Below are 24,544 nucleotides of genomic sequence, written 5' to 3' on the forward strand. Positions count from 1 at the left end.
ATAATGTTTAAAGCCAATTTTTTTGCACTGTAGACTTCTAGTGATATTAGTAGAAGTAATTCAACAAAATAGGTTTGTCTACAATATGTCTACAATATCTAGTTTTTAAAAATTCCTGTCAGAAATATCTTTTGAGTGCAGAGCTGAGAAAAGATGCTGCCAACTAGTCTACATCCTAGCCACGCCCCCTCACAAGTTCATTTCTGAAGTATTAGTGATGTGGTTTGCTGGGGTGAACAGTATCTGTCAAAGACAACATGAACGTTACATTTGTGATTTCTTCACAGTCGGACATAGTGCACTATCTCAGAAGATACACAGTCTGTGTTATCACTATGTACATTTTTGTACCCAAATGTCTTATTAGAACTCGCTGAATTCTTTTGTTGTGAACTGCCTTAAGGGAACTGACACATGGTCTCTTGCATACAACTGGTAAATCCAGCATTTAAGATGTGTTGTTTTGTCACAATTTGTCTCTGTGGTAAAAGGAGGAGGCATTCCCTTTTTCCTTAAGAGATTCAAAATTCTGCATCTGAGTAGGAAGATGTAGGGATGGATACAGCTTTTTTTTCCCTCAGATTTCTGATTCAGACTCGGAAGAGAGCTCAGTGATTCTGCCAGTGGGGGGTTAACTTTCTGTGAGACTATTGTAGAGGGTGCCAGTGTTTACAGTAGGGGAACACTGAAATGTGTCAGTCCATCATAAAATACTATGAGTTGTTACAAAAGGACTTGCCAGAGCCTACACTAATTCCTCACATTCTGTCTGCTTTAGAGGATGTGTGTGTTTTCCTGATAGATGGCCAGCTGTCCCTAAACAGGCAGATAGAGGAAGTTCCTCTGTCTTTTAAATTTTAAAAATTATTCCCAAATCTGGCCCAGTAGCTATAGCTTTAGTTGATTTCACTGCTGTTAAGCACTTAGTCAGTTCTAATCTATCTTTCTGATGAAGACAGAAAAATTGTTGATAGGTATGGGAAAAAAGTGTATACTTTTACAACTTTGATTTTTAAAATTTTGAATTGTCAGGAGTATATGTTAAAGTTTGTTTTGACAAATTATGAAAGGATGAATGTTCTATCTGCAGTTTATTCTTGTGAGGAAAAAACTGCTTTAAATAACTTGTTTCTTCTACTGCCCAGGTTACTACTAGTTGGTTACAGAATGTGTGTATGACTCTGTTGATGCTTCTTCCTGGACCATGGTCACTGGTACTGTTTATAGGAGGTTTGCAATGGCTGCATTCTGAGAACCTCCCAGACAATGTTAAAAATTAAATTTTAAATTCTCCGTTGGATAGAAGATTAGTCTTTGGCAGCTCTGCCACAGAGATGACATAAAAATGTGATGACAGGGCAAGCTAATCCAGGGAATCTCTAAGATTTTTCGGTCCTCCTTTAACAAATTTTCAAGGGCTTTTTAATCTCCTCATCCATTTTTGGCAAAAAACGGATTAAACAACCTCAACTTTCAGGTAAATAGACATTTAAAAATAAATGGCAAAGGGGTTCCAAAGAGTAGTCTTGATTTTCCCAAAACAAAGGATGGTCTGGCAGGTTTGGTACAGCAGACTTTGTGAAACTTCCCATCCTGGACCCTTTTTTCTTTCAGAAAGTCTGAATCTTGATTTTCTTCTTTGACAATAGATTGTTTCAGGTAAATTGCTTCAGAAAATCATTCATGAAAGTCACAGGTGGCAGTGGGAGGAAATTCCTCCTTTCCCGAGGGTCTGGTCTTTCTTCTTCCCCTATATCAGACTCTTTTGTTTTCACTTGTTCTTCGTCACATCCTTATTCATCCAGATTTCAGATGGTTCATAAGATTTTGTTTGTCTGGATAACATTATCAGTTCTTTGTGTTACCCTTTGGACTATCCATTGCACCAAGAGTGTTCACAAAGTGTCTAGCTCCAGTTCCAGCTCATTGCAGGCTACAGGATATGCATATTTTTCCATATTAAACAAACTTGCTTATCTTTGCAGTATCTGTTCAAGGTGTCAGGAATCTCTCTCAGGTGAGAGATCTCCTACACAAGCTGGGATTCCAAGAGAACATTCAAAAGTCTTTCTTCACTCCCTCACACGGGATTGTCTTCCTGGGATGTAAACTAGACAACTCAGTTCAAAGCATTTTTCTTCCACCAGAAAAATATATCTTTATTTTGTTTTTTGACCCATGAAATGCACTTTTTGGAATTAAATGTTCATGCTGCTTTATCCTGGCATATGTTTGTCAGTGTTCCATTCAGAGAGCAGTGTTGTGAAAGGGGAATGGCTTGGTTAACAGTTTATGGGGGTAGGTGGACAGCAATGTACTGAAGTGGGTGTGGCTTGTTGGGGGCCAGCAGCGTGGGAGCAGTGAGTACAAATCTGAAAATCCTGTCTACACCCCTGCTTGAGGTGGCATTCATACTGACAAGGACACAGGAAAAGATATCTACTTTTTGATGAGTGTTGCACAACCTTTTAGATGTTCCTAACAACTACAACTGTAGCAGATGGTACCTTAGGTTAACACCTCACTGGAAGTATAGCCCTCAGGAGTGCTACACCTCTCTATCCTGCACTACAATATTAGAACTATAACATGAATCATCTACTGGCAATGATAATATATAAACACACACATATATATATATATATATATATATATATATATATATATATATATGGGTCCCCTTCAGTTTGCCAACATTCCAGAATGCCGACAACCATATGGCCGACACTCTTCACTTAATTCCTTCCTTATTTTGACCAGGTAAAAGGTGCAGTCTCAGGTTCAAGCCTCCTTTTATCAAAGGGAGCATTCTCAGAGCCAGGCCTCCCTGTACCAAATGATGCATTCCAGGCACCAGGTCTCCCTGTATCAAATGGTACATTCCTGGATCCAAGCCTCCTTGTATCAAATAGTGCATCCCCAGAGTCAGGCATCCCAGTATCAAATGGTGCACTCCTGGAGCCAGGCCTTCCTGTATCTCCATCACATCACACCCGTTTTTTTTTTTTTATTCTCTAATCCTGACTTGTTTCTTCATCTCCTGATCTGACTTTTCCAGTACCTCTACCAGCTGTTATGTCATTGCTGACTTCTCCATTTCACCCTCCAAGCAGATCCACTTTCCACTCAAGTCTTCATGAGACAAATACTCAGACTTTACTGACCATGTGTTTTCTACTGTCACTGTACCTTCTTGGGCATCTTAAGGGTTAGTACATTTTCCACTAATCACCAGTAGTATTAGTGCACAGAGTGAGACATAATGGAGAAACTTCAGGACAGAAAAATGCATTTTGCTCTTTCTCCAAGTCAGTGCAAAGGATTGGTATACATCAGTAGAGAGGCTGCAGGTAACCCAGCCACTGGGGATGCACAAGCCAGTGCATTTCTTTGTGCCAGTACCAAGCCCAGAAAAATGGGGAGGATTGCGTCAGGAAGGGCATCCGGCATAAAATTTTGCCAAATCATACATGCAGACAACAGTACAGATATACATAGCGGATCAGTCGAGGCCCGGGTTAACAACGACCTCCACCAGTACTGTTGGCGGAAATTGAGCTACTGTTGGCTGAAGGAGGAGGAGAAGAGGGGGAAGGCATGCTCGAAGGCAGGTAAAGGCTAGGACTGTGAAAGTCAGGGTTGGAACTTTGAATGTTGGCAGTATGACTGGTATAGGGAGAGAGCTAGCTGATATGATGGACCGAAGGAAGGTTGGTATATTGTGTGTGCAAGAGACCAGGTAGAAGGGAAGCAAGGCTAGGTGTATCGGAGGTGGGTTCAAATTGTTTTATCATGGTGTGGGTGGGAGGAGAAATGGCGTAGGGGTTATCCTGAAGGAGCAGTATGCTAAGAGTGGTTTGGAGGTGAAAAGAGTGTCGGACAGAGTGATGTTTATGAAGCTGGAAATTGATGGTGTAATGATGAATGTTGTTAGTGCATATGCTCCACAAGTTGGGTGTGCGATGGATGAGAAAGAAAAATTTTGGAGTGAGTTGGATGAAGAGGTAATGATTGTACCCAATGGTGAGAGACTGGTGATTGGAGTAGATTTCAATGGGCATGTTGGTGAAAGGAACAGAGGGGATGAGGAAGTGACGGGTAGGTATGGTGTTAAGCAAAGGAATGCAGAAGGTCAGATGGTAGTGGATTTTAAGAAAAGGATGGACATGGTTGTGGTGAATATGTATTTTAACAAGAGGGAGGAGTATAGGGTGACATACAAGAGTGGAGGAAGATGCACACAGGTGGATTATATCTTATGTAGAAGGGCCAGTCTGAAGGAAATTGGAGACTGTAAAGTGGTGGCAGGAGAAAGTGTAGTTAGGCAGCATAGGATGGTGGTTTATAGGATGACATTGGTGATCAAGAAGAGGAGGATGAGTGTGAAGGCAGCACCAAGGATCAAATGGCGGAAATTGAAAAAGGGTACTTGTGAGGAGGAGTTCAGGGAAGAGGTAAGACGGACACTGGGTGGCAGTGAAGAGTTACCAAATAGCTGGGTAACTACAGCAGAGCTAGTAAGGGAGATGGCTAGAAAGGTGCTTGGTGTGACATCTGGACAGAGGAAGGAGGACAAGGAAACCTGGTGGTGGAATGAGGAAGTACAGGAGAGTATACAGAGAAAGAAGTTGGTGAAGAAGTGGGATTGTCAGAGAGATGAAGAAAGTAGACAAGAGTATAAGGAGATGAGGTGCATGGCAAAGAGAGAGGTGGTGAAGGCTAAGGATAAGGTGTATGAAGAGTTGTATGAAAGGTTGGACACTAAGGAGGGAGAAAAGGACCTGTACTGATTGGCTAGACAGAGGGACCGAGCTAGGAAAGATGTACAGCAGGTAAGAGTGATAAAGGATAATGAGGGAAACATACTCACAAGTGAGGAGAGTGTGTTGAGCAGATGGAAAGAGTACTTTGAGGGGCTGATGAATGAAGAGAATGAGAGGGAGAGAAGGTTGGATGATGTGAGGATAGTGAATCATGAAGTGCAGTGGATTAGCAAGGAGGAAGTAAGGATAGCTATGAAGAGGATGAAGAATGGAAAGGCTGCTGGTCATAATGGAAAGGCTGCTGGTCCAGATGACATACCTATGGAAGCATGGAGGTGTTTAGGTGAAATGGCAGTGGAGTTTTTAACCAGATTGTTTAATGAAATCTTGGAAAGTGAGAGGATGCCTGAGGAATGGAGAAAAAGTGTTTTGGTACCGAATTTTAAGAATAAGGGTGATGTGCAGAGCTGTAGTAACTACAGAGGGATTAAACTGATCAGTCACAGCATGAAGTTATGGGAAAGAGTAGTGGAAGCTAGGTTAAGAAGGGAGGTGATGATTAGTGATCAGCAGTATGGTTTCATGCCAGGAAAGAGCACTACAAAAACGATGTTTCCTCTGAGAGTGTCGATGGAGAAGTATAGAGAAGGTCAGAAGGAGTTGCATTGTGTCTTTGTGGACTTAGAGAAAGCATATGACAGGGTGCCTAGAGAGGAGTTGTGGTATTGTATGAGGAGGCCGGGAGTGTCAGAGAAGTATGTAAGAGTGGCACAGGATATGTACGAGGGTAGTGTGACAGTGGTGAGGTCTGTAGTGGGAGTGATGGATGCATTTAAGGTGGAGGTGGGATTACGTCAAGGATCAGCTCTGAGCCCTTTCTTATTTGCAATGATGATGGACAGGTTGACAGACGAGATCAGACAGGAGTCCTCTTGGACTATGATGTTTGCAGATGACATTGTGATCTGTAGTGAGAGTAGGGAACAGATGGAGGAGACCCTGGAGAGGTGGAGATATGCTCTAGAGAGAAGAGGAATGAAGGTCAGCAGGACTAAGACAGAATATATGTGTGTGAATGAGAGGGAAGATAGAGGAATAGTGAGGATGCAGGGAGTAGAGGTGGCAAAGGTGGATGAGTTTAAATACTTGGGATCAGCAGTTTAGAGTAATGGTGAGTGTGGAAGAGAGGTGAAGAAGAGAGTACAGGCAGGATGGAGTGGGTGGAGAAGAGTGTCAGGAGTGATTTGTGACAGACGAGTACCGGTAAGAGTGAAAGGGAAGGTCTACAAGAGGGTAGTGAGACCAGCTATGTTATATGGGTTGGAGACAGTGGCATTGACAAAAAGGCAGGAGTCAGAGCTTGACATGGCAGAGTTGAAGATGTTAAGATTTGCACTGGGTGTGAAGAGGATGGACAGGATTAGGAATAAGTATATTAGGGGGTCAGCCCAGGTTGGAAGGTTTGGAGACAAAGCCAGAAAGGCAAGATTACATTGGTTTGGACATGTGCTGAGGAGGGATGCAGAGTATATTGGGAAAAAGATGCTAAGGATGAAGCTGCCAGGTAACAGGAAAAGAGGAAGGCCTAAGATAAGGTTTATGGATGTGGTGAGAGAGGACATGTAGATGGTTGGTGTGACAGAGCAAGATGCAGAGGACAGGAAGAAATGGAAACAGTTGATCCGCTGTCGCGACCCCTAATGGGAGCAGCCGAAAGAAGAAGTAGGGGAGCTGCAGGTGGGCTTTACATTCTTAAGTGAATACTTCTGTCCATTTACACACTATCAGTTTAATCTTGAAGACTCATAGAGGAAGCTCTGGATACTGTTACATTTATGATTCCACAGAATCTCTCTTATTAAACCAACTTTGCCTCTCTCTCTCTCTTCAAAGAAAAAAAAACAACCATAACCTAGTGCTTCATCATAAAGTCAGACTTTTTCTATCAGTCCATACAAGTCCGACCATAGCTCAAACTTATTCCACAGTCTACTGTATTCCTCATCAATTTTGATTAACCTACAGCCCTCCCCAGCTGGCCAAACCGGAGCAAACTTATAATAAGATTGCAAAGTCTGCAAGTAGCCATATTAACCAACCACATCACTCTCTTGCACTTCAGTCCCTTAACTGACTGGAGCTACCTAGTCTATTAGCTTACAGTCACATTATGACTACCCACAACATCATTCATAGCCCAGACAGACAATCTGCCATCAGTCAGCTATTAAACTGGTAATCGCCCTACAGAGAACTGCATTCAGTGAACCAACACTGTTTACTCAAAAATCTTTAAAATTATAATGGCTACTGCCTATGCTTTGTATATGTTGCTAAACTGTGGGATTCTCCCAACAAACATCTGAAATATTTTACCTAATCTACTATTTAAAATCACTTTGAAAACATACCTGTCAGCAAAATGGTCCTGCAGTTCTTATAATCCCATTGAATTACTGGTTGGATATAACATGCATATGCTTAATTTGCTCTCACTGTACTAAAAGTTCAGTGTGACTTTATAAAAACTGTATAATAATGCTGAATGCTCTTTAGACGTGTGTGACTTTAGCATCCTGCAAGTACTGCATACGGGACTTAACATACTGATCAACTGTTCCACTGTAGTTATATGATAGATTGAAAGATAGAACAGTGATATGGAAGATATTTTCATTGTTAGCTCACTCTAATTACCTGTAAAAAAAGTATGCGTGTATGTTATGTGGAGCTTTTCTCCCCAGGTGACTAATGACAGGGAGCTTTGACCAGTCAGAGTTTCCCACTGATCAATGACTAATTTGTTAAGTAATTAATTCATTGATTGATTAATTATAGTTCCTGTCTCTCCTTTGAAATTAGCTTTTATTCTCTCTAACCACCACCTTGTTTTCCTTCTCTTCTCTTACTTCCTCAGTCTCTAGATCCACTTCTTTTCATTTTACCTACAAAATTCTTGAGAAAAAAAATCTGTAGAGGTGTGCATTAAAAATAGCTATCTTGAGTTCCACAAATCCTGCATTCAAAACTAGTGTACCTGTAGTTTGATGCCACTCATTGTCACGAAAAGTTATAAATACACTTTTGATCTCATAAAGAATTGATTAATCATGATCCTATGCCACTCAACCCTGTACTGAATCTGTGCTTAATAAGGCCACCTTATCACCCTTGAGCTGCATTTATTACTTTCACCTTTATCAACTGCAGCTATGTTGGTTTTATAACAAAGAGAGATTCTGATGGATCACAAATGGAACACTATCCAGAACTTCCTCTTGTTTTGTCACTTCCAGTATATTTTATGACTATCTTATCGAATGCAACAGGACTTTACCTCATCTCTTATGTGCCAAATATATATTTTTATCTAAGATTTTTATTTCATGTAAAACCTAATAAACTGTATATAATGTATTAATTTCTATAAGTTACTTGTTTGTGCCAATAATGTCTTCACTGCATACTTTTTATGTTTGTACCAATATTTCTGCGACTATACCATCTCCCAAATGACCATTACCACCGCCACCTTTCACAAAAGGAAGATTTTGATCACTACACCTTTTCCGGTAATCAGATAAGGAAGGCATGGAGTATGAAATACTTAGGTTTATAGGTTCATAGGTACATACTAGGCTATCTGCCCTAGGGCATTTATAAGCCTAGCCAGAGTATGTTTGGCTTTCGCCACCCATTTTAAATTAATTTTGCTATGCCCTTTTTTCGAGGTTAGTATACTGTGCCTCTGTCTAACAGTGACACAGAAGTGATACCCGGGGTAAACCTATGATCTCCCATCCACTCATCAAGATTCCTCTTGAAGAGAGTCAATGAGGGACTCTTCCTAACCTGGACTGGGATTTTATTCCAGAGTGAAGGGAGCCTCTGGGTTATGAATCTGTCCCTCCAGCATGTCCTATTTATTTCAGTGCTGAGGTTCAAGTCTCTCGAGCATGTAGCTCGATGGGATTTGGATTTTTTGAGGTGCAGCATGTCCCTTAATTCCTGGTTGGACATGGCTTTATACATCAGGCACAGGTCGCCTATGAGCAGGCGGTATGCCACTGAGTAGAGCTGGAGTTTCTTTAACCGGGCAGCATATGGCATCTGTTTGAGCCCTTTGATCCTCTTGGTGAGGTACTTTTGGGGTCTTCCTAGTTGCTGCAGGTGTTTGGTAAGGTACATCCCAAAAGGGGCATTGTACTCTATTATGAGCCTGAAGAGGGATGAGTAAAGAGGCACGATGACCTACCCTAATCTAGATGTGAATCCCTTCATGATTAGGTGGGCTATATAAAATGATTTTCTAACCACTTTGGCCACGTGGTTGTCAAATGAGAGATTGCTATCAACTTGGGTAGCCAGGTCCCTAATTACTTCTTCTGTACTTAATGGATTACCACCTATGTGGTAATTTGTGGGCACTTTGTTTTTGCCAAAGGGGATGACTATACACTTTTGGCGTTTAGCATGAGGCCATGGCTCTGGCACTAGTTGTCTGTTTCTATGAGGCCCTTTTGGAGGATGCTTGTGTCGGCTGGAGAGTCGATTATGGCGCCCAGTTTGCAGTCATCTGCGAACTTGGTCAGCCACAGTCCTTCTGTGTTGGCCTGTACCTCCGAGAAATATATACTGAACAAGAGAGGTCCCAGGACTGAGCCTTGCGGGACGCCACTTGTAACTGGTTTGGAGTCTGACATGGCCCCAGCAATTCTAACCATGTGGGATCTGTCCTTGAGCCAGTTTGCAACCTATCTAGTGACATAGGGGTATATATTTAAGCTGGTGAGCTTATCTATAATGCCCGAGTGGGGTATTGTATTGAAGGCTTTTGCGAGGTCCAGGTAGGCTGTGTGGACCACTTTCCCTTCGTCAATGGCCTTGGTGACTGTTTCATAGAAGTTGACCAGGTTTAAGAGGCAGGATCTGCCCTTAACAAAGCCGAACTGGGTAGGATTCAGTGTCTGTAGGTCCCCAATATCTTTATTTATGAGGTCCATGATGATCCTTTCCATAGCTTTGCAGACCAAGCTAGTCAGGCTTATGGGGCGATAGTTTCCAGGGTCCGTTGAGGCACCACCTTTGTGGAGAGGGACCACTGTTGCTGTACGCCACTCTTTGGGTACATATCCTGTAGTAAGGCTGAGATTGAACAGTAGTTTTATGTTTGGGTTTAGCTCTTCTTGGAGTTCATGTAGGACGCAGCCCGGGACACCGTCTGGTCCCATTGATGCTGTGTTTTTGCTTTGGAGAGGGCGGCTCTTACCTGAGAATCTGAGATGTCAGGGGCAGCACTCTGCTGGGATAGATATTTGCCCTTTGGTGGGAGAGGGGAGAAGTTTGTGCTGAACCTGTCAGCTAGGATGTTGGCAATGTCGGTGGGTTCGGTGTATTTTTTGTCATTTTGGACTAATTCTGAGCATATCTGGGAATTCCCACCCAGGTTCCTAACATAACTAAAGAAAGCCTTGTGATTATCCTTAGTGTCCTGTGCAATTTTTCTCTCGAAGCTGGCCTTAGATGATTTTATGCGTGCCCTTAGTTTTTTGCTAATACTGATCAGAGATGCCTTCCCTTTTTGGGATTTTGCTCTATCATGTAGTAGCTTCCTCCTTCTATTGTATAGTTTGTTTATGGCTGGGGTCCACCAGACAGGACTTCTGCCTTTGGAGGATTGGGTCTTGGTTTTATTTGGGATTGCATGATCCATGCATTCCTGAAGGTGTTCATAGAATGCATTTGTAAAGGATTCTGCTGTCTGGGCCGTATTTTCCACAGGCCCGGGGGCTTTGAAGGATTCCACCTCGGTTTTGAGGAGTGTGAAATTTGCTTTAGAGAAGTTTTTCACTGTGGTTTTATGGGCAGGGGGTGGGGTCGGGATGTGAATATCCAGTGAGATCAGTTTATGGTCTGATCTTACCAGTGAGGGATACACTTCTGGTCTGGAGCATAGAGTCCCCATGTTGGTGATGATCAGGTCCAGTATGTTTTCCCCTCTTGTGGGAGTGGTAACAAGTTGTTCCATAGCATTTGAGTTTATGAATTCTAGGAACCTTTGGGCTAGGGTGTTGGAGCTAGAGTAATGCTCCCAGTCTATGTTTGGGTAGTTGAAGTCGCCCTATATAATGATGTTTGGAGAGACCTTCATATTTTCCATTGTTCTCAGGAAGGCCGAGTGGGGTTCCTGGGTTTGGGAGGGTGGTCTGTAGCAGGCTATAAACTGGAAGGCAGTTTTACCCACTGTTAGTTGCACATGGATAGTCTCTGATGCTTCGTGCTTTGCCACCAACCTGGAGGTGTGGGTATCTTTGATGAATATCAATACTCCCCCTCCTTTTGTGGTTCGGTCCAAGTTTTGGGGCTGAAAAGCATGGTATGAGGTATAACCTGGTAGTGCTGGGGTGCTCTCGGGAGCCTTGAACCAGGTTTCTGTTACTGCACAGATATCGATGTTCTCCATGCTAAGGAGAGTTTCAAGTGCATGCATCTTGAGGTTTAGACTTCTGGCGTTGAGTAGCATTACTCTTAGTTTCTTATCCCTTGTGATACCTATGGAGGTGGGTTTGTCTTTTGAGCCTTACCTAAAAAAGGCACTATGGGTGTAGCAAGAGCCTTTGCCAATATCTGAAAGCCCAGGGGTGACAGGTGCAAGCCGTCCCTAGCGAAGCATCGTGGCTTGTCGAGCATATTATCCCAGGCTGACAGGCATTGGATCCCCTTTGAATGACACCAGTACTTAAGCCAATTGTTGAAATTGATCATCTTGTCTTCATATTGTGGCATCATTCTTGGTGAGGGTAAGATGCTACTCAAGGTCAGGGTCATACCGGCCTGGGCTACATGCTCAGAGAGCTTCTCTATGTCTCTTTTCATGTAGTCCAGGGAGGTACGTCTCAGGTCATTCACACCAGCATGGACAATGACTGAGTCATATTTGTACTTGCCTTGGAGTGACCTGAGTGCTTGTGTTATGTAGCGGATCCTAGCGCCTGACAGGCTGCTCACCGTGACCTTCTCCTTGTTCAGCCTGGTGAGCGGGACGTCAGTGTGTCTGACGATAGAGTCACCTATTACAAGTGTATCAGGTGTGTTGATTAGCCTTAAGGGCTGTGACTGTTTGGCACACTGGCTTTGTGAGATATGTGTTACATGTGTTTTGTTTTGGGGTAGCGGTTGCTTGGGTGTCTGCTTTGGAGGTCTCTGCTGCTTAGGCAGATCTTTATTTAGAGCCTCTGAGTATGTTTTTGTGTGATTATGTGTTTGGTTTGCTGTCGTGGTAGGTCTATGTGAGACTGGAATTGTAGTGAGTGTGGTTTCCTTCTCCTCCTGACTGGTTATGCCAGTACTGAGTTGAGAGAGCTTAGGCTCCAGTTTGGCTATATGGTTGCATCTCTCACATGTGTTGGAATTTGTTGGGAGGAGGAGAGGGTTGTCTGTGTACATGAGGCAGTTGTAACATTGCCTCAAGATTCCCAGGTTCACCAGCTGGACCGGAGAGGAGATTGACAACTGACCTTTGGACATGCTAGAATAATATTGGGAATTCCTTTATAATTGAAAACAAGGGCCAATGGGGAGTGAGGGTGTAGTGCTTTTAATTTTTAGTGCTGACTGATATAATTGCTTTAGTGAGTAAGTGCCAGGTAACTTAAGTGCAATGTGTTACAGGTAACTTAAATGCAAAAATGACAAACAGTAACTTTCTTTCAAGTGAAACAAGGAAATAAGTACAGTAAGCAATGCAGATATCACTAGGGATCCACAGAAGCTCTGAGAAGCCATGTTTTAGGTGGAATTAGCGTTCCAGGGAAATAACAAGCAAACAAACAACAAGCATACAAACAAAGCTAGATTCAGCAGGCCTGGATCTAGTCTATGCTACAGCAAACAAGGTGTACCAATTTCAGTAAGAAACAGTTCAAATATGCAGGCACTATAAACCTTTAACCAGAAATTCCCAGCTCAGAAGGGCAGAGTCCAGCCTCTCCTCCCACAAGAGTGCAGACCACGAACCTTCTTAATGTAAAATAACTGGCCTGAAGTCCAAGTGCATAAACCAGAACTAATACACTTTAGGAATAACAGACACTGAGCTCTCAATCAGCAGTTCCCAACTTAGGATGAAAGCTAGCAGTCCTGCCACCACAGTGCATGCCACAAACCTTCCTAATGTAAAACAACTGGCCTGAAGCCCAAGTGCTTAATCCAAAAGACTTAGAATGATAGCTACACTTTAATCAAGTTACTACCAAGCAGTAATAAATACAATTGAATACTTTAAAGAATGCCTGGATTAGTGCTCAAGTTATACAAACAAAGCTAGATTCAGCAGGCCTGGATCTAGTCTATGCTACAGCAAACAAGGTGTACCAATTTCAGTAAGAAGCAGTTCAGATATGCATACACTATAAGCCTTCAACCAGAAATTCCCAGCTCAGAAGGGCAGAGTCCAGCCTCTTCTCCCACAAGAGTGCAGACCACGAACCCTCTTAATGTAAAATAACTGGCCTGAAAGCCCAAGTGCTTAAACCAGAATTAATACACTTTTAGAATAACAGACACTGAACCCTCAATCAACAGTTCCCAACTTAGAAGGATGTAAACTACCTGTTCTGCCACTACAGTGCAGACCACAAACCCTCTCAATGTAAAACAACTGGTCTGAACCCCAAGTGTTAAAACTAAGAGGCTTAGAATGTTACACCAAGCAGTAATAAATCCTGAGTACTTTTAAGATGACACAAAAGCAAAATAAAGTAGGAAGAAACACAAGTACAGTAACAGCAGATGAATTTTTTTTTTTCCAGAAAAGTAGCAAAAGCAGTAGTAAATACAATTCTCATGCAGTGCAAGCTGGCACACTTGAATATGTAGCAATATTAGTCCACACACAGTTTGAAAAAATGTAATTAAATTAAAAAGGACTAAAAGCAAGTGCAGAAAGGGTTAATTTGGTAGAATGCGGTAAAGAGATGGGCCTGGGGGAGTGTCTTAGATCAAATCTACAGTGGGGCGGGCACTGCAAAAGCCACCAAATTTAAACTACAACCAAGAACTGGGAGGGGAACAGTTTCAACACAGATGTGAGGAATGTGCAAATTATAAAGCCAAAAAATATATACTGTTCTCTCTCTAGATATAGATATATATATACATATATATATATATATATATATATATACACAACAGATAGCTAAGCAAACGATTTAGCTCTATAATACAGAATGATACAGAAAAGTATACTCAGCTCTATATATTTGCAGATAGTTCTGTAAGGCTGTCTCTCAAACTAAGGTTCCAGTTTGAATATGTCTTATTTATGTTGGTAATACACCAAGAAATATTACTATAGATTCCACTTGCAGTGACTCAATACTTTGAGTTTTTTCAGAAAAAAAAATAACATAACAGTGAAAAATATAGAACTTACCACTAGCAGATATATAGGTGGGGCCACAGCGACAAACAGAGAAAGCTGGAAAATTGGAATCAGCAAGCACTGAAAAACATGATGGTTTAAATGTCATCAGATGTCTTCAAAAAGCCAACTGATTTTTGCATACTATAGTTCTCTTTCTGAACTATCAGTTATTATGTGCCTCCAAAATGAATCATCTGCTGAGGAACTGTGGAAATATTCATTATGCATGGAAACATAAACCATTTCAAAACATAAATGTGCTCCCCCACATACAAGAACACCCATAAGATCAGTTGTAGAAACTAGAATTTGCTCTCAATCCAAAGTAATTATTTTGATTAGAAAGCTTAACTTTGTGCATAATTTTGGAGTATAAAAATTAAGAAACAAATGTTAAATAATTTCCAATCTCACTTCTACCATTACAGAAAGAATAACAACTGCAACTTGAGCAAACTGTGCAGGTAGAACTGTTAAAGTGCATCGGACAGGTGGTGGTCATTTGTTTGGAATATATAAAGCATCAGAAGCAATTCCTCCCCTCTGTGAGAGATGATTCTGAATACATCCTGTACATCAGAATAAGCAGAAACATAGCTAAACATCTTAATCTAACATCTCATTTGTGCACTTTACAATATTCTTAATGTCTCCGAAGCACTGTTTACATATCAGAAAAATGCAGGCCTCTTCAACACCATTCTGGAAGTAATGGCATTTTTTTATTTTAAAACTCAGGGGAAATAACTGGAATTTGGACACCCACTTCTATCAGCCTTTTATGTTACCACCTGCCTTTCATCAGGATACATAGTAACTAAGCAAACTAGGTTTTAGCAAACTGGACTATCCAAAAAAAAAAAAAAAAGATACATGTCCAAGTTCTAACTGTATCAGGTACCAAGATAGTTCAATATCTTTTTGTGCCTCTTCAAAAAACAAACAAAAAAAACACACACATACATGCACTCACACACAGAGACACAACACACACACACACACACACACACACACACACACACACACACACACACACACACACACACACACACAGTTTGTTCGTAGCTCATAAAAGTGCTCTATAGTCTTTTCCCTTGCACTCCATTCCCTCTGGAATCTACTTTTAGGATACATTGAATTGAGAAGGGAATTTATGGATGAACTTATATGGCTTTGCAAACTAGAAAATAACTCCACGTCCATGACCTTATTCCTTACAGTAGATTAATTCACCACTTACATCCACTTGTTCATTCATAAGAAGTATGCCAACTTTTTTGTATGCCCTGAAGACACAAAAATGGCTGTTAGAAAAATACACATAAAGAGATGTGTGATTTGTTTTTACCCCATTATGTTTAGTAGTAAGTAATTCCCCTAATACTGGGGCTCATGAAGATTAAAAGACCATTACATACAAAAGAAAAAAATCCTTGTGTACATACATCACACTCATACATGTGTATAGACACACGGATTCACTTGAGAGTATCAAAAGCCCATAACATTGAAATTAAAACATTGAGACCAAAATCTTGAAAATTCAAAACACTGAAAACTCAAAACATTGAATCCCATAACATTGAAAAAACATAAGAAACCAACATTTAATATATGCTAGCACAACTACATACAGAAACAAGTAAACAAACCATATTACACTTTTCCAAATATAAGCAGGAGGGCAAGCCCACCTGCAACCCCCATGTGGGGGTTGCGCCTTCTACACCCCTGCTACTTAAATATATCAACACTGAGATCGGACTACAAAGAAAACAATGGCAAACATACCATTCCGCAATTCATGACTGCCTGTCTAAATTGTAAAAAACTATCCGCAACCTTCTCTTAGAAACACTACTGTGATACGTCCCGGAATTTCATAGGTTACCTCAGTCATGTTCCCCTCTTACTTGCTATACTACAACATAACACATCTTAGTGTAGTGTAGTGGGATCTCAGAGTTGATATATTTAAGTAGCAGGGGATGTGGGGGGTGCAGGGGGCTTGCCCCCCCCCGCTTATATTTGAAGAAGTGTAATATAGTTTGCTTTTTATTTGTTTCTGTGTGTAGTTGTGCTGGAATATAGTACATTTTGCTTTCCTATGTTTTCTCAGTGTTATGGGATTCATTATTTTGAGTTTTCAGTGTTTTGAATTTTCAAGATTTTGGTCTCAATGTTTTGAATTTCAATGTTATGGGCTTTCGATGTTCTAAAGTGAATCCATACACACACACACACACACACACACACACACACACACGCACGCACGCACGCACGCACACACACACACACTGCAGACATGTTATTTTATTGATCTTTTGAGGAAATACAGAGTTTAACAAAACACCATTTACTTAACTAAGCAGCAAGGTTTATTCTAGCAGTTCAGAACTTCTGAAAATATGTTATTAAAGGGCCTTATCTACTATTACTAGCTATTAAATGTATACGTGAATATTTACAATGGGTAATTTGACCTCTTATAACAAAGCACACATCTGTGACATTATTGTGTTTTGATACATTTTGGTATGAAGGCCTTGACCTCAACAATGTTCTTGCAGACTGGTGTCACTTGAAGAAGTACATCCTGTAAAACACAATGAGACACTTCATTCCCAGATCTTGGCTGCATATATTGCCCAATGTGTGACACTGTATGGCAGTTAAGTACAGAGAAAAATAGAGCAATTCCACCAAGGCACGACTCCACTGGTATTTTCCACACGAACAAGCTTTATTGAAACACACTTTCTTCAGAATAAAAATAATTCTATTTTTATTCTGAAGAAAGTGTGTTTCAATAAAGCTTGTTCGTGTGGAAAATACCAGTGGAGTCGTGCCTTGGTGGAATTGCTCTATTTTTCTTTTGGTTTTGGCTGCTTTTATTGAGTAATTTACTTCCCTGTTAGTTTTGGCAGTTAAGTACAGAGGTTGTCTGGCATTTCCATGTACAGTATTGATGATATAAGCTGCTAATGAATGTCAGCTTCGTTTACAGGTGTGATTCCCTCAACCTCACCTTGCAAACTTTGTTGCTGTATTTTATGTGTCAGTTCTGAGTCACCACTGAAAAGAAGAGCTGTACCTAGTGGGCTTACATGATTATTTATTTATTTCAGTTTGATTACCGGGGAGGTCCACTGGGCTTGGGGGCCATTTTCAGTGGAGGCCCGGGGAGAAAAGCTCCAACAGGAAAAACAAGAGTTTAATTACATGAAAATTCAAAGACAGTTTGTATAACATATAGCAGGTAGCAAACAAAGAGAATAAACACTAGCAATTTCTATTTTCTTCAGGAGGAAAACAGGCTTATATCATAAAAATCAAAATTCTACTATTTATTTGCCTATGCCAAGTATATTTAAAAGAGGTTAGGAAGGAGAAGAGGTTAGCCTGGAGAGAAGGGAGAAGATAGTTTGAGAGGTATGGGCTGAAGAGTGCAGTTGCAATGCCTATTTAGACAGAGGTAGGAATGAAGTTGGGTTTTGAAGTTATTAAGGTTGGTACATGTCCTTAGTGAGGAGGGCAGGGCATTCCATTTTTTTAGCTAGGGTAAAGGATAAGAGAAGCTGACCTGCTGGGCGCTTGGGTTTTTGTACGGTGATCAGGTTTTGGTGAGAAGATCTAAGTAATCTAAGGGGGGTATAATGTTGAAGAAAATTAGAAAGAGCAGGGCAGTTAGTAGGATGGAACAATAATTTGTAGGCTGTGATGATTTGGAGAAAGTCAAGTTGATTGGGGAATTCAAGCCAGTTTAGAGAGTGAAGGGAGGTGCAGTGATGAGAGGAGGATTTGGCATTTGTGGCAAATCTAGAGATTTTGTTGTAACATTGTTCCAATTTGGAGGCAAGTGTGGATGATAAATTAGTGAGTAGGGGAGCTCCATACTGTAGGCAGGGAAGGAGGTAGGTAGAGGCAAGGGTTAGTCTGGTGTGAGGAGAGAGGAAGTGGTTGTTTCTATACAGTAAACCTAGTTTTATGTGGGGTTTTTTTATATTTAGCTGGATATGAGTATTAAATTTTAGTTGGTCATCAATTGTAACACCGAGAAGTTTGGTGGAGGGAACAATCTCGATAGAGGAGTTGTTGAGACTGGTAATTTGAAATGAGTTTTTATCAAGAGAAGAGGATTTAGAGGGGGAGAAAAGGAGGATCTTAGTTTTGTTTGCATTTAGAGAGATGATCTTGGAGCATCCAGTTTTCAGTGGTTGAGAAGGCACTTTGTGTTACGGCTTGGAGCTCTGTTAGGTTAGGGGCACAGCAGATCAAAGTGGAATCATCAGCGTATTGCACAATTTTGGTGTTAGGAATGGCTTTGTGAGCCCGCAGGGCAAACGGAGCGGGAAGAGCCAAAGAGGCGGGAAAGGCCCGAAAAACAATCAGTGACCTGAGGCTGGAGAAGGAGAATTACAGCAGGGGTGCAGGTATATGATTATTAACTTTGGTTTACAGTTAATAGTTAGGATTTTATGTTTGGTTAAAGAAGGACTCTCTGAAAGTAAGTATAGAAGTGTGGGGAGGTAAATTACTAAGTCTTTAGTGTAGGGCAGAGACAATTTTAGGCAGAAAAAGTAAGTGGGGCTGGGAGAGGGGAACAATGCAGTTCCTTGTATCAGGAGTATGCTGCCACCTAGTGGAGAAGGAGGGAGGTGCACTCAGAGGAGAAGAGGTTCCACAGGAAAGTTAGGTTATAAAGGTTAGATAGAGGTAATTATGGGGAGAAAGACTGGAAACCAAAGTATGGGGGGGCCTGTGCAGTGACCAGTGGTAGGCTACTTTCATGCGCACCGGGGTAGAATGCTGCTCAAGGGTAGGTAGATGCTAGAAAAACATATGTAAGTGATTACATACACTGAGTCTCTTTAGCAAGGGAGATAGGGTCCCAGAAAAGAATATGGCTCAAGCAGATAGTCCACGGACGTCTTCTCTTTTGAGAGGAGGAATCTCCTGTCTGGTCAGTGAAGAAGGGGGAAAACACTCTGGGGAGCAACAGGAAGTGAGAGCAGCAGCCTAGTCACAGGGCCGAATGAATTAACAAATTAATAAATCAAATGTATCTTTTCTGAACCCATTTTCCAACCAAAAATGTAAGCATAACTTTAGCTGCATGTTATCTAACATATCAAGTTGCATGTCTTTTGATATTTTATCTGAACTGATGGATGTTAATGTTTTTCTCAGGATGAGCTATCGTAAGTAAATAAAGTGCACTGCTCCCACTCCAGACAAAAAGAAACAGATAGTACTAAGCAATAAATTACCAGAGACTGGGCTGTTATAGTAAACGACAATTTTCTATAATCTGACTAGAGAAGTTAGATGGTAGTTGTTATTAATCATGCATCCATTATGCTGTTAACTCGTACATGACTTCAAAAGCGAATGCCACAAACAGCTATTGGCATCCAAAGACATCACTAGGCAGACCTTCGATTCACATCACCCAACACTGCATACATATCTATAGACAATTCAGAGCCATCAGTCCATCTATTACATATCTTTTACATGTGAGAATAAATGAAAGTTACTGAAGAAAACCCATGACAACAGAGGAAGTATCTGCATACTCCACACAGAAGGCATCCCAGCCAAGAACTAAAACTACTTCTTTCTGTGAGATAACACTGAACCACTTTGACACTCAACTACTGTTACTGGGTTACTTTTATTTTAGTCTCCCTTGTGGGTAGATGATCATTCTGTTGTAAGTTATTGGTCATTATGTAGGTAGCAGTGCTAGCCAGAAACAGAATGCTTTAGCATGGCTATTCAGCCATTCTAATTGCAGAGCTGCTTTGCAGGGTACCAAAAGGCTAAACAGCTGCTTTGGAAATTACAAATAGGTTGTAGATTACAGAGAGCTAGGCAATTGCTCTGGAGACTGCAGACAGTCTTTGCAAGAGCATAAGGTCCAGTAAAGAAACAGAGCCAGTTCTAAGGATGATTCTTAATTTGCTGCAGATGAAACTTCATGTCTGTAATCTCAGAGCAAGCACTATTCCACCTAATCTCACACAGACAAAAAAAATCCACAGAGACAGTCAGTATGGCAGTCCAGTGCAGAGATCCACAGTAATACTTTTTTTTTTAATGTTACATTTAGTGGATGAAACAGTTGAGCTGAAGCATAAAGGATGATTCGCAGGGTAAAATATATGCCATGGAGTAATTACTAAAAAGGAAGAGAAAATGCATCTCCAAGGGTTAACGGAGAATGACAACACAGCCATTTCCTGTCTTACAATCCAATGAAATCAGAAGAAAAGGTGGAGTGAGACTACAGCTACAGAATCAGAGGAATGAGTTATAAACCGCATTCCAAAAATGTGGGGGGTATCCAGCTACGTCTAATGAGAAATGCAAGTCATCAGACCTGAGCAGGAGGCCATCTGTACTGATTTTATCATGTTTTATTGGGCAACATTACCCAGACTCTGCCACAGTGGTACAGCAGCTAGCATTGTTGCCTCAGAGCAAGAGGTTCTTCGTTTTGATTCTAGGGGCAAGAGGTTCTTCGTTTTGATTCTCGGCTGGGGTGCCTTCTGTGAAAACTCTGCATGTCCTCTCTGTGTTTGTCTGGGTTTCCTCTGGCTGCTCCAGTTTCCTCCCACATTCCAAAGACATGGGTCTGGAGACTTGCTCCTCAGGCCTCCACAGAAAATGGGTTCTGTCCAAATAGGACTTTTGTGGTAAATAAATAAATAAAAACTTGCTGTGAGGGAAAGGTTAGTTTGTTTTTACTTTCTTGCATTTTCTTTTGCTTTTATTGCTTTTTAATATTTTGCATATTGTGATTCATTTTCTTTACACTGTCTTTTACTTGTATTCTGCTTTTAATTGCATATTTAAACTAGGAAAGAGACCACAGTTGTGTCTCATGAGTCACACATAAATTAATTTTTTTCACCACCCTCTTACCCTGTTTCTGTTGTGTTTTTAAACTCAACTGTCTGTCTAGTTACCTGCCTCTTATGTTAATTTGACCACATATCTCCTTCCCTCTCCTCTTTCAATGGGTCTACTTCACGTTGTCATAAGCTGTCAATATCAAGTCTGATATTGTCGGCACGACAATATCGAAAGTGAAGAACATCATGCAAGTAAATGGAAATCTCCATAACGGGAGATTTCCATTTACCTTAATGTAATGTGGTCTCAGAGTTGGTATATTTAAGTAGGGGGGTGTGGGGGGCTTGCCCCCCTGCCTACTCCATTTATTTTTTTTTGTTTTTTTTTACGTGATTCGATGTTTTACTTAATTGATCAATAAAGTTCGACCTTTATTGATTCAAGTAAGTAAAGTTTCGATAACGTGATATAGATGCCTTTCAATGGCTATTGTGAGTAAGCAAACAATTATCATTTTGTGAAATCACTCCCCTTCAACTATTTAAATTTATTGGCCATTCCACTGTATTCCTTAGAACCAGAATACAAAGTGCCCACCCCTTCTAATCTATCTGTCTCTTTTAAAATTAGTGGCTCTCCACCTCTTTCAGATCTAACTGCTTAGTGCATACTGCAGTTCTTAGGGTATTACCCAATTTTTCCATCTTACCTTTAAAATCTGCAACATCTGCTCAAAACCACCAATTACTGGTGAGCCCACATTCTGCCTCTCAGTAGTCATCTTGGGATTAGTGTTTCTGTTTTACTCCTTATGAGAGAAGGAGCATGGGAACATTATTTCCTGGGGACTGCTGCTCATCGGAAAGCCTAATAACTGCTTCATAGGTTCCAGTTTGGCATTTTTGCATAGAATCCTGACTCTTTCTGTTTGGGATGCGAGTGTCTGTGCTTGACCTTCCCGATTGCTATTGTTGCTATTCAAGACATCTACTAGGAAAAAGCTACAACAAGCCTATAGACACTTATTATCTGGGACAAGACTGTGGATCACCAAACAGGCAGTGGCCTGCTTCCATCTTGGGATTGATGCTACTGGTGAGACAAGAAGCAAAGGAGCATTGTATCCCAGCAAAGTAAAGGCGTGGTGAGACCAACACTAGCAGTAGTCAGGCAGTAGCCATTCTGGTGACTCCCCTCTTTTCATCATTCTTGACAAGCTAATTCTTTCTTTTCAGTAAGTACTGCTTGATTTGCTTCTAACTTCAGAATATTTGTCTAAATACTTTATCCACAAAGTATTCAAGTTCTACTTATGGTTTCCCCTCAAGTGTTTGGCAATGCCCTGTATAGCTACAGACACCTTGCACTGACATTTTCCCTGGAAAAGCACCATTGAAATGTCACCAGTACCTAGCTGCATACAGGACAACTAGTTTGCGGTAACAAGCACTGCCCCCAGAGTTGCAAACTGGATACTCCTGACATTACTTTATATTCTCACTCCAACTGTCTAATCAATAAAAAGGGCCTTTTGCCATGGATATGAAACTTCCTCCTATTGAAGTTACCAGCTTGGTAGATATGGGCATCCTAATGCAATGTAGAGATTACCTCATGTTTACAGACAACCAGTTAACTCTCAAACAAACTGATATGGTATGTGAGAGATGTATTTGCACAATATCACTGGAGGCAAGGCTTCTCACATAAAAGCACTCCTAATGTCAGTAAGTTTGTCAGTAGTACACATGCTGTACCCATCACACACAATTCAAAGCAGACACATAGACTCACGTATGCTGAGGCATTTAAATGTAACCTTCCTAAACCCAAAGACCTCCTAGACGAAGTATACATAACAAACACCCTCAGCAGCCCTGAATGCACTCTTTCAAATCAACACATGCAGCCACATCTCATGGAGCCTCTACTTCTAACCCCATAAGGCAAGCCACCACAGAATCCAACATTCTAGTCATTGCAGGCTCCACTGTGAGACACACTGATGTCCCTCTCTCCAGGCTGAGCAAGGAGAAAGTTACGGTCAGTTGCTTATCAGGGGCCAGGATCCGCCACATTAAACATGCACTCAGGTCATTGGACCACAAGTACCAGTATGACAAAGTCATAGTACATGTGGGTGTAAATGACCTGAGATGCACCTCCCTAGATTATATGAAGACAGACATCATGGAGGTCTCAGAATAAGGGGGTGCAAACATACTGGATCTGGTCCTCACTAATATGGGAAGACTGCTGCATAACCCATAGTGTAATGTCTTCGCTGGTAAGGTCAGACCACAAAAAGGTCTCCTTTAAAGTAAAAATAAAACCTGGAACCCCAACTAATCCTGGAATATTTAGGACCTGCTATAAGGCTTCCTACAATTAAATGATAACCTAGCAAAATGTTAAGCCCCTATAAACTCTTAGAACACTGCTGCCTACACAGAACTATTTACAGAAACCCTATACAAACATGTTCATAGCTGCATAGAGCCAGCTGTACCCACCAGGAAGAAGTACAGAACTAACTCAAAAAAACAAGTCACCCTGGTGGAATTACAACATCAGTAGTATAAAAGAAGGAAGAAATTCATGGCAAAATTAGGAGGTGCAGCACCCAGCAGGATAAAAGCAGTCTCATCAAACTAGATAAGCAACTCAGAGGGCACATAAAGCCTACCAAAGCCAAATTTGAGGTAAATTTGGCCTCCCAGACCAAGGACAACCACAAGGCATTCTTTAGCTATGTCCACAACCTCAAAGACAATACACAAAGCATAGCAGAGCTTATTGTAAATGGAGCCACCTATACCGAGCCAGAAGATATATAAAACCTATTGGCTGAAAAATTCAGTTCCAACTTTACTCCTCTCTCCCCATAAACCTTCTCTCAGGAAATACCATAAAATATAACTCCCCCTGCTAATGCTCTCTCCAAGGCCAAGAACACTGCATCAACAGGCCCAGACATTATCCCAGGGTGCCTTCTAAATAGTATGAAACATGATTTAGCATGCCCTCTGGAATTGCTATTTAACTGTAGTTTCCAAACAGGCTTCATGCTTCATGAATGGAGAACAGTAACAGTCATCCCTCTGCACAAAAGTGGGCCCTCTACAAACCATGGAAACTACAGACCCATAAGTCTCCCTAGTCTAATATGAAAAGCCATGGGAAAAATTATCATGGAAATGATCAATAATGACATAGGAATCCTCCAGACACTACACCCAACCCAGTTTGGTTTCATCAACAGCAGGTCATGCCTACTCAATCTGGTGGACTTCTTTGAGAAGGTCACCAAAGTAATGGATGAGGACAAAATGGTTCACACTGCTGATCTTGACCTGGCCAGGGCATTTGACACAATTCCCCAGTCGCGCAGTGTTGGCAAACTTAAGAGGTTGGGTACAAACCCTTATGTAACCCAGTGGATAGCCAGCTGGTTTACAGACAGGACCCAAGGAAGTTAGAATTGTGGGTCCACCTC

At 41.2% G+C, this 24,544-nt stretch overlaps 1 protein-coding gene across 2 annotated transcripts in view; it reads right to left on the reverse strand.

Moving 5' to 3' along the window:
- Positions 1–24,544, reverse strand: part of FUOM (fucose mutarotase) — a 400,356-nt gene that overhangs the window by 342,559 nt on the left and 33,253 nt on the right. The window contains exon 2 of one of the 2 annotated variants that reach the window (XM_044056790.1): positions 14,197–14,265. The exons of the other annotated variant lie outside the window; for it this stretch is intronic. Coding sequence (XP_043912725.1) covers positions 14,197–14,265 — 69 coding nt within the window. The remainder of the gene's footprint in view (positions 1–14,196; positions 14,266–24,544) is intronic. 2 annotated transcript variants of the gene reach the window in all.

Source organism: Protopterus annectens, chromosome 14.part0 (assembly GCF_019279795.1).
Source record: "Protopterus annectens isolate FY-2018-M chromosome 14.part0, PAN1.0, whole genome shotgun sequence".
Lineage (NCBI taxonomy): Eukaryota > Metazoa > Chordata > Ceratodontiformes > Protopteridae > Protopterus > Protopterus annectens.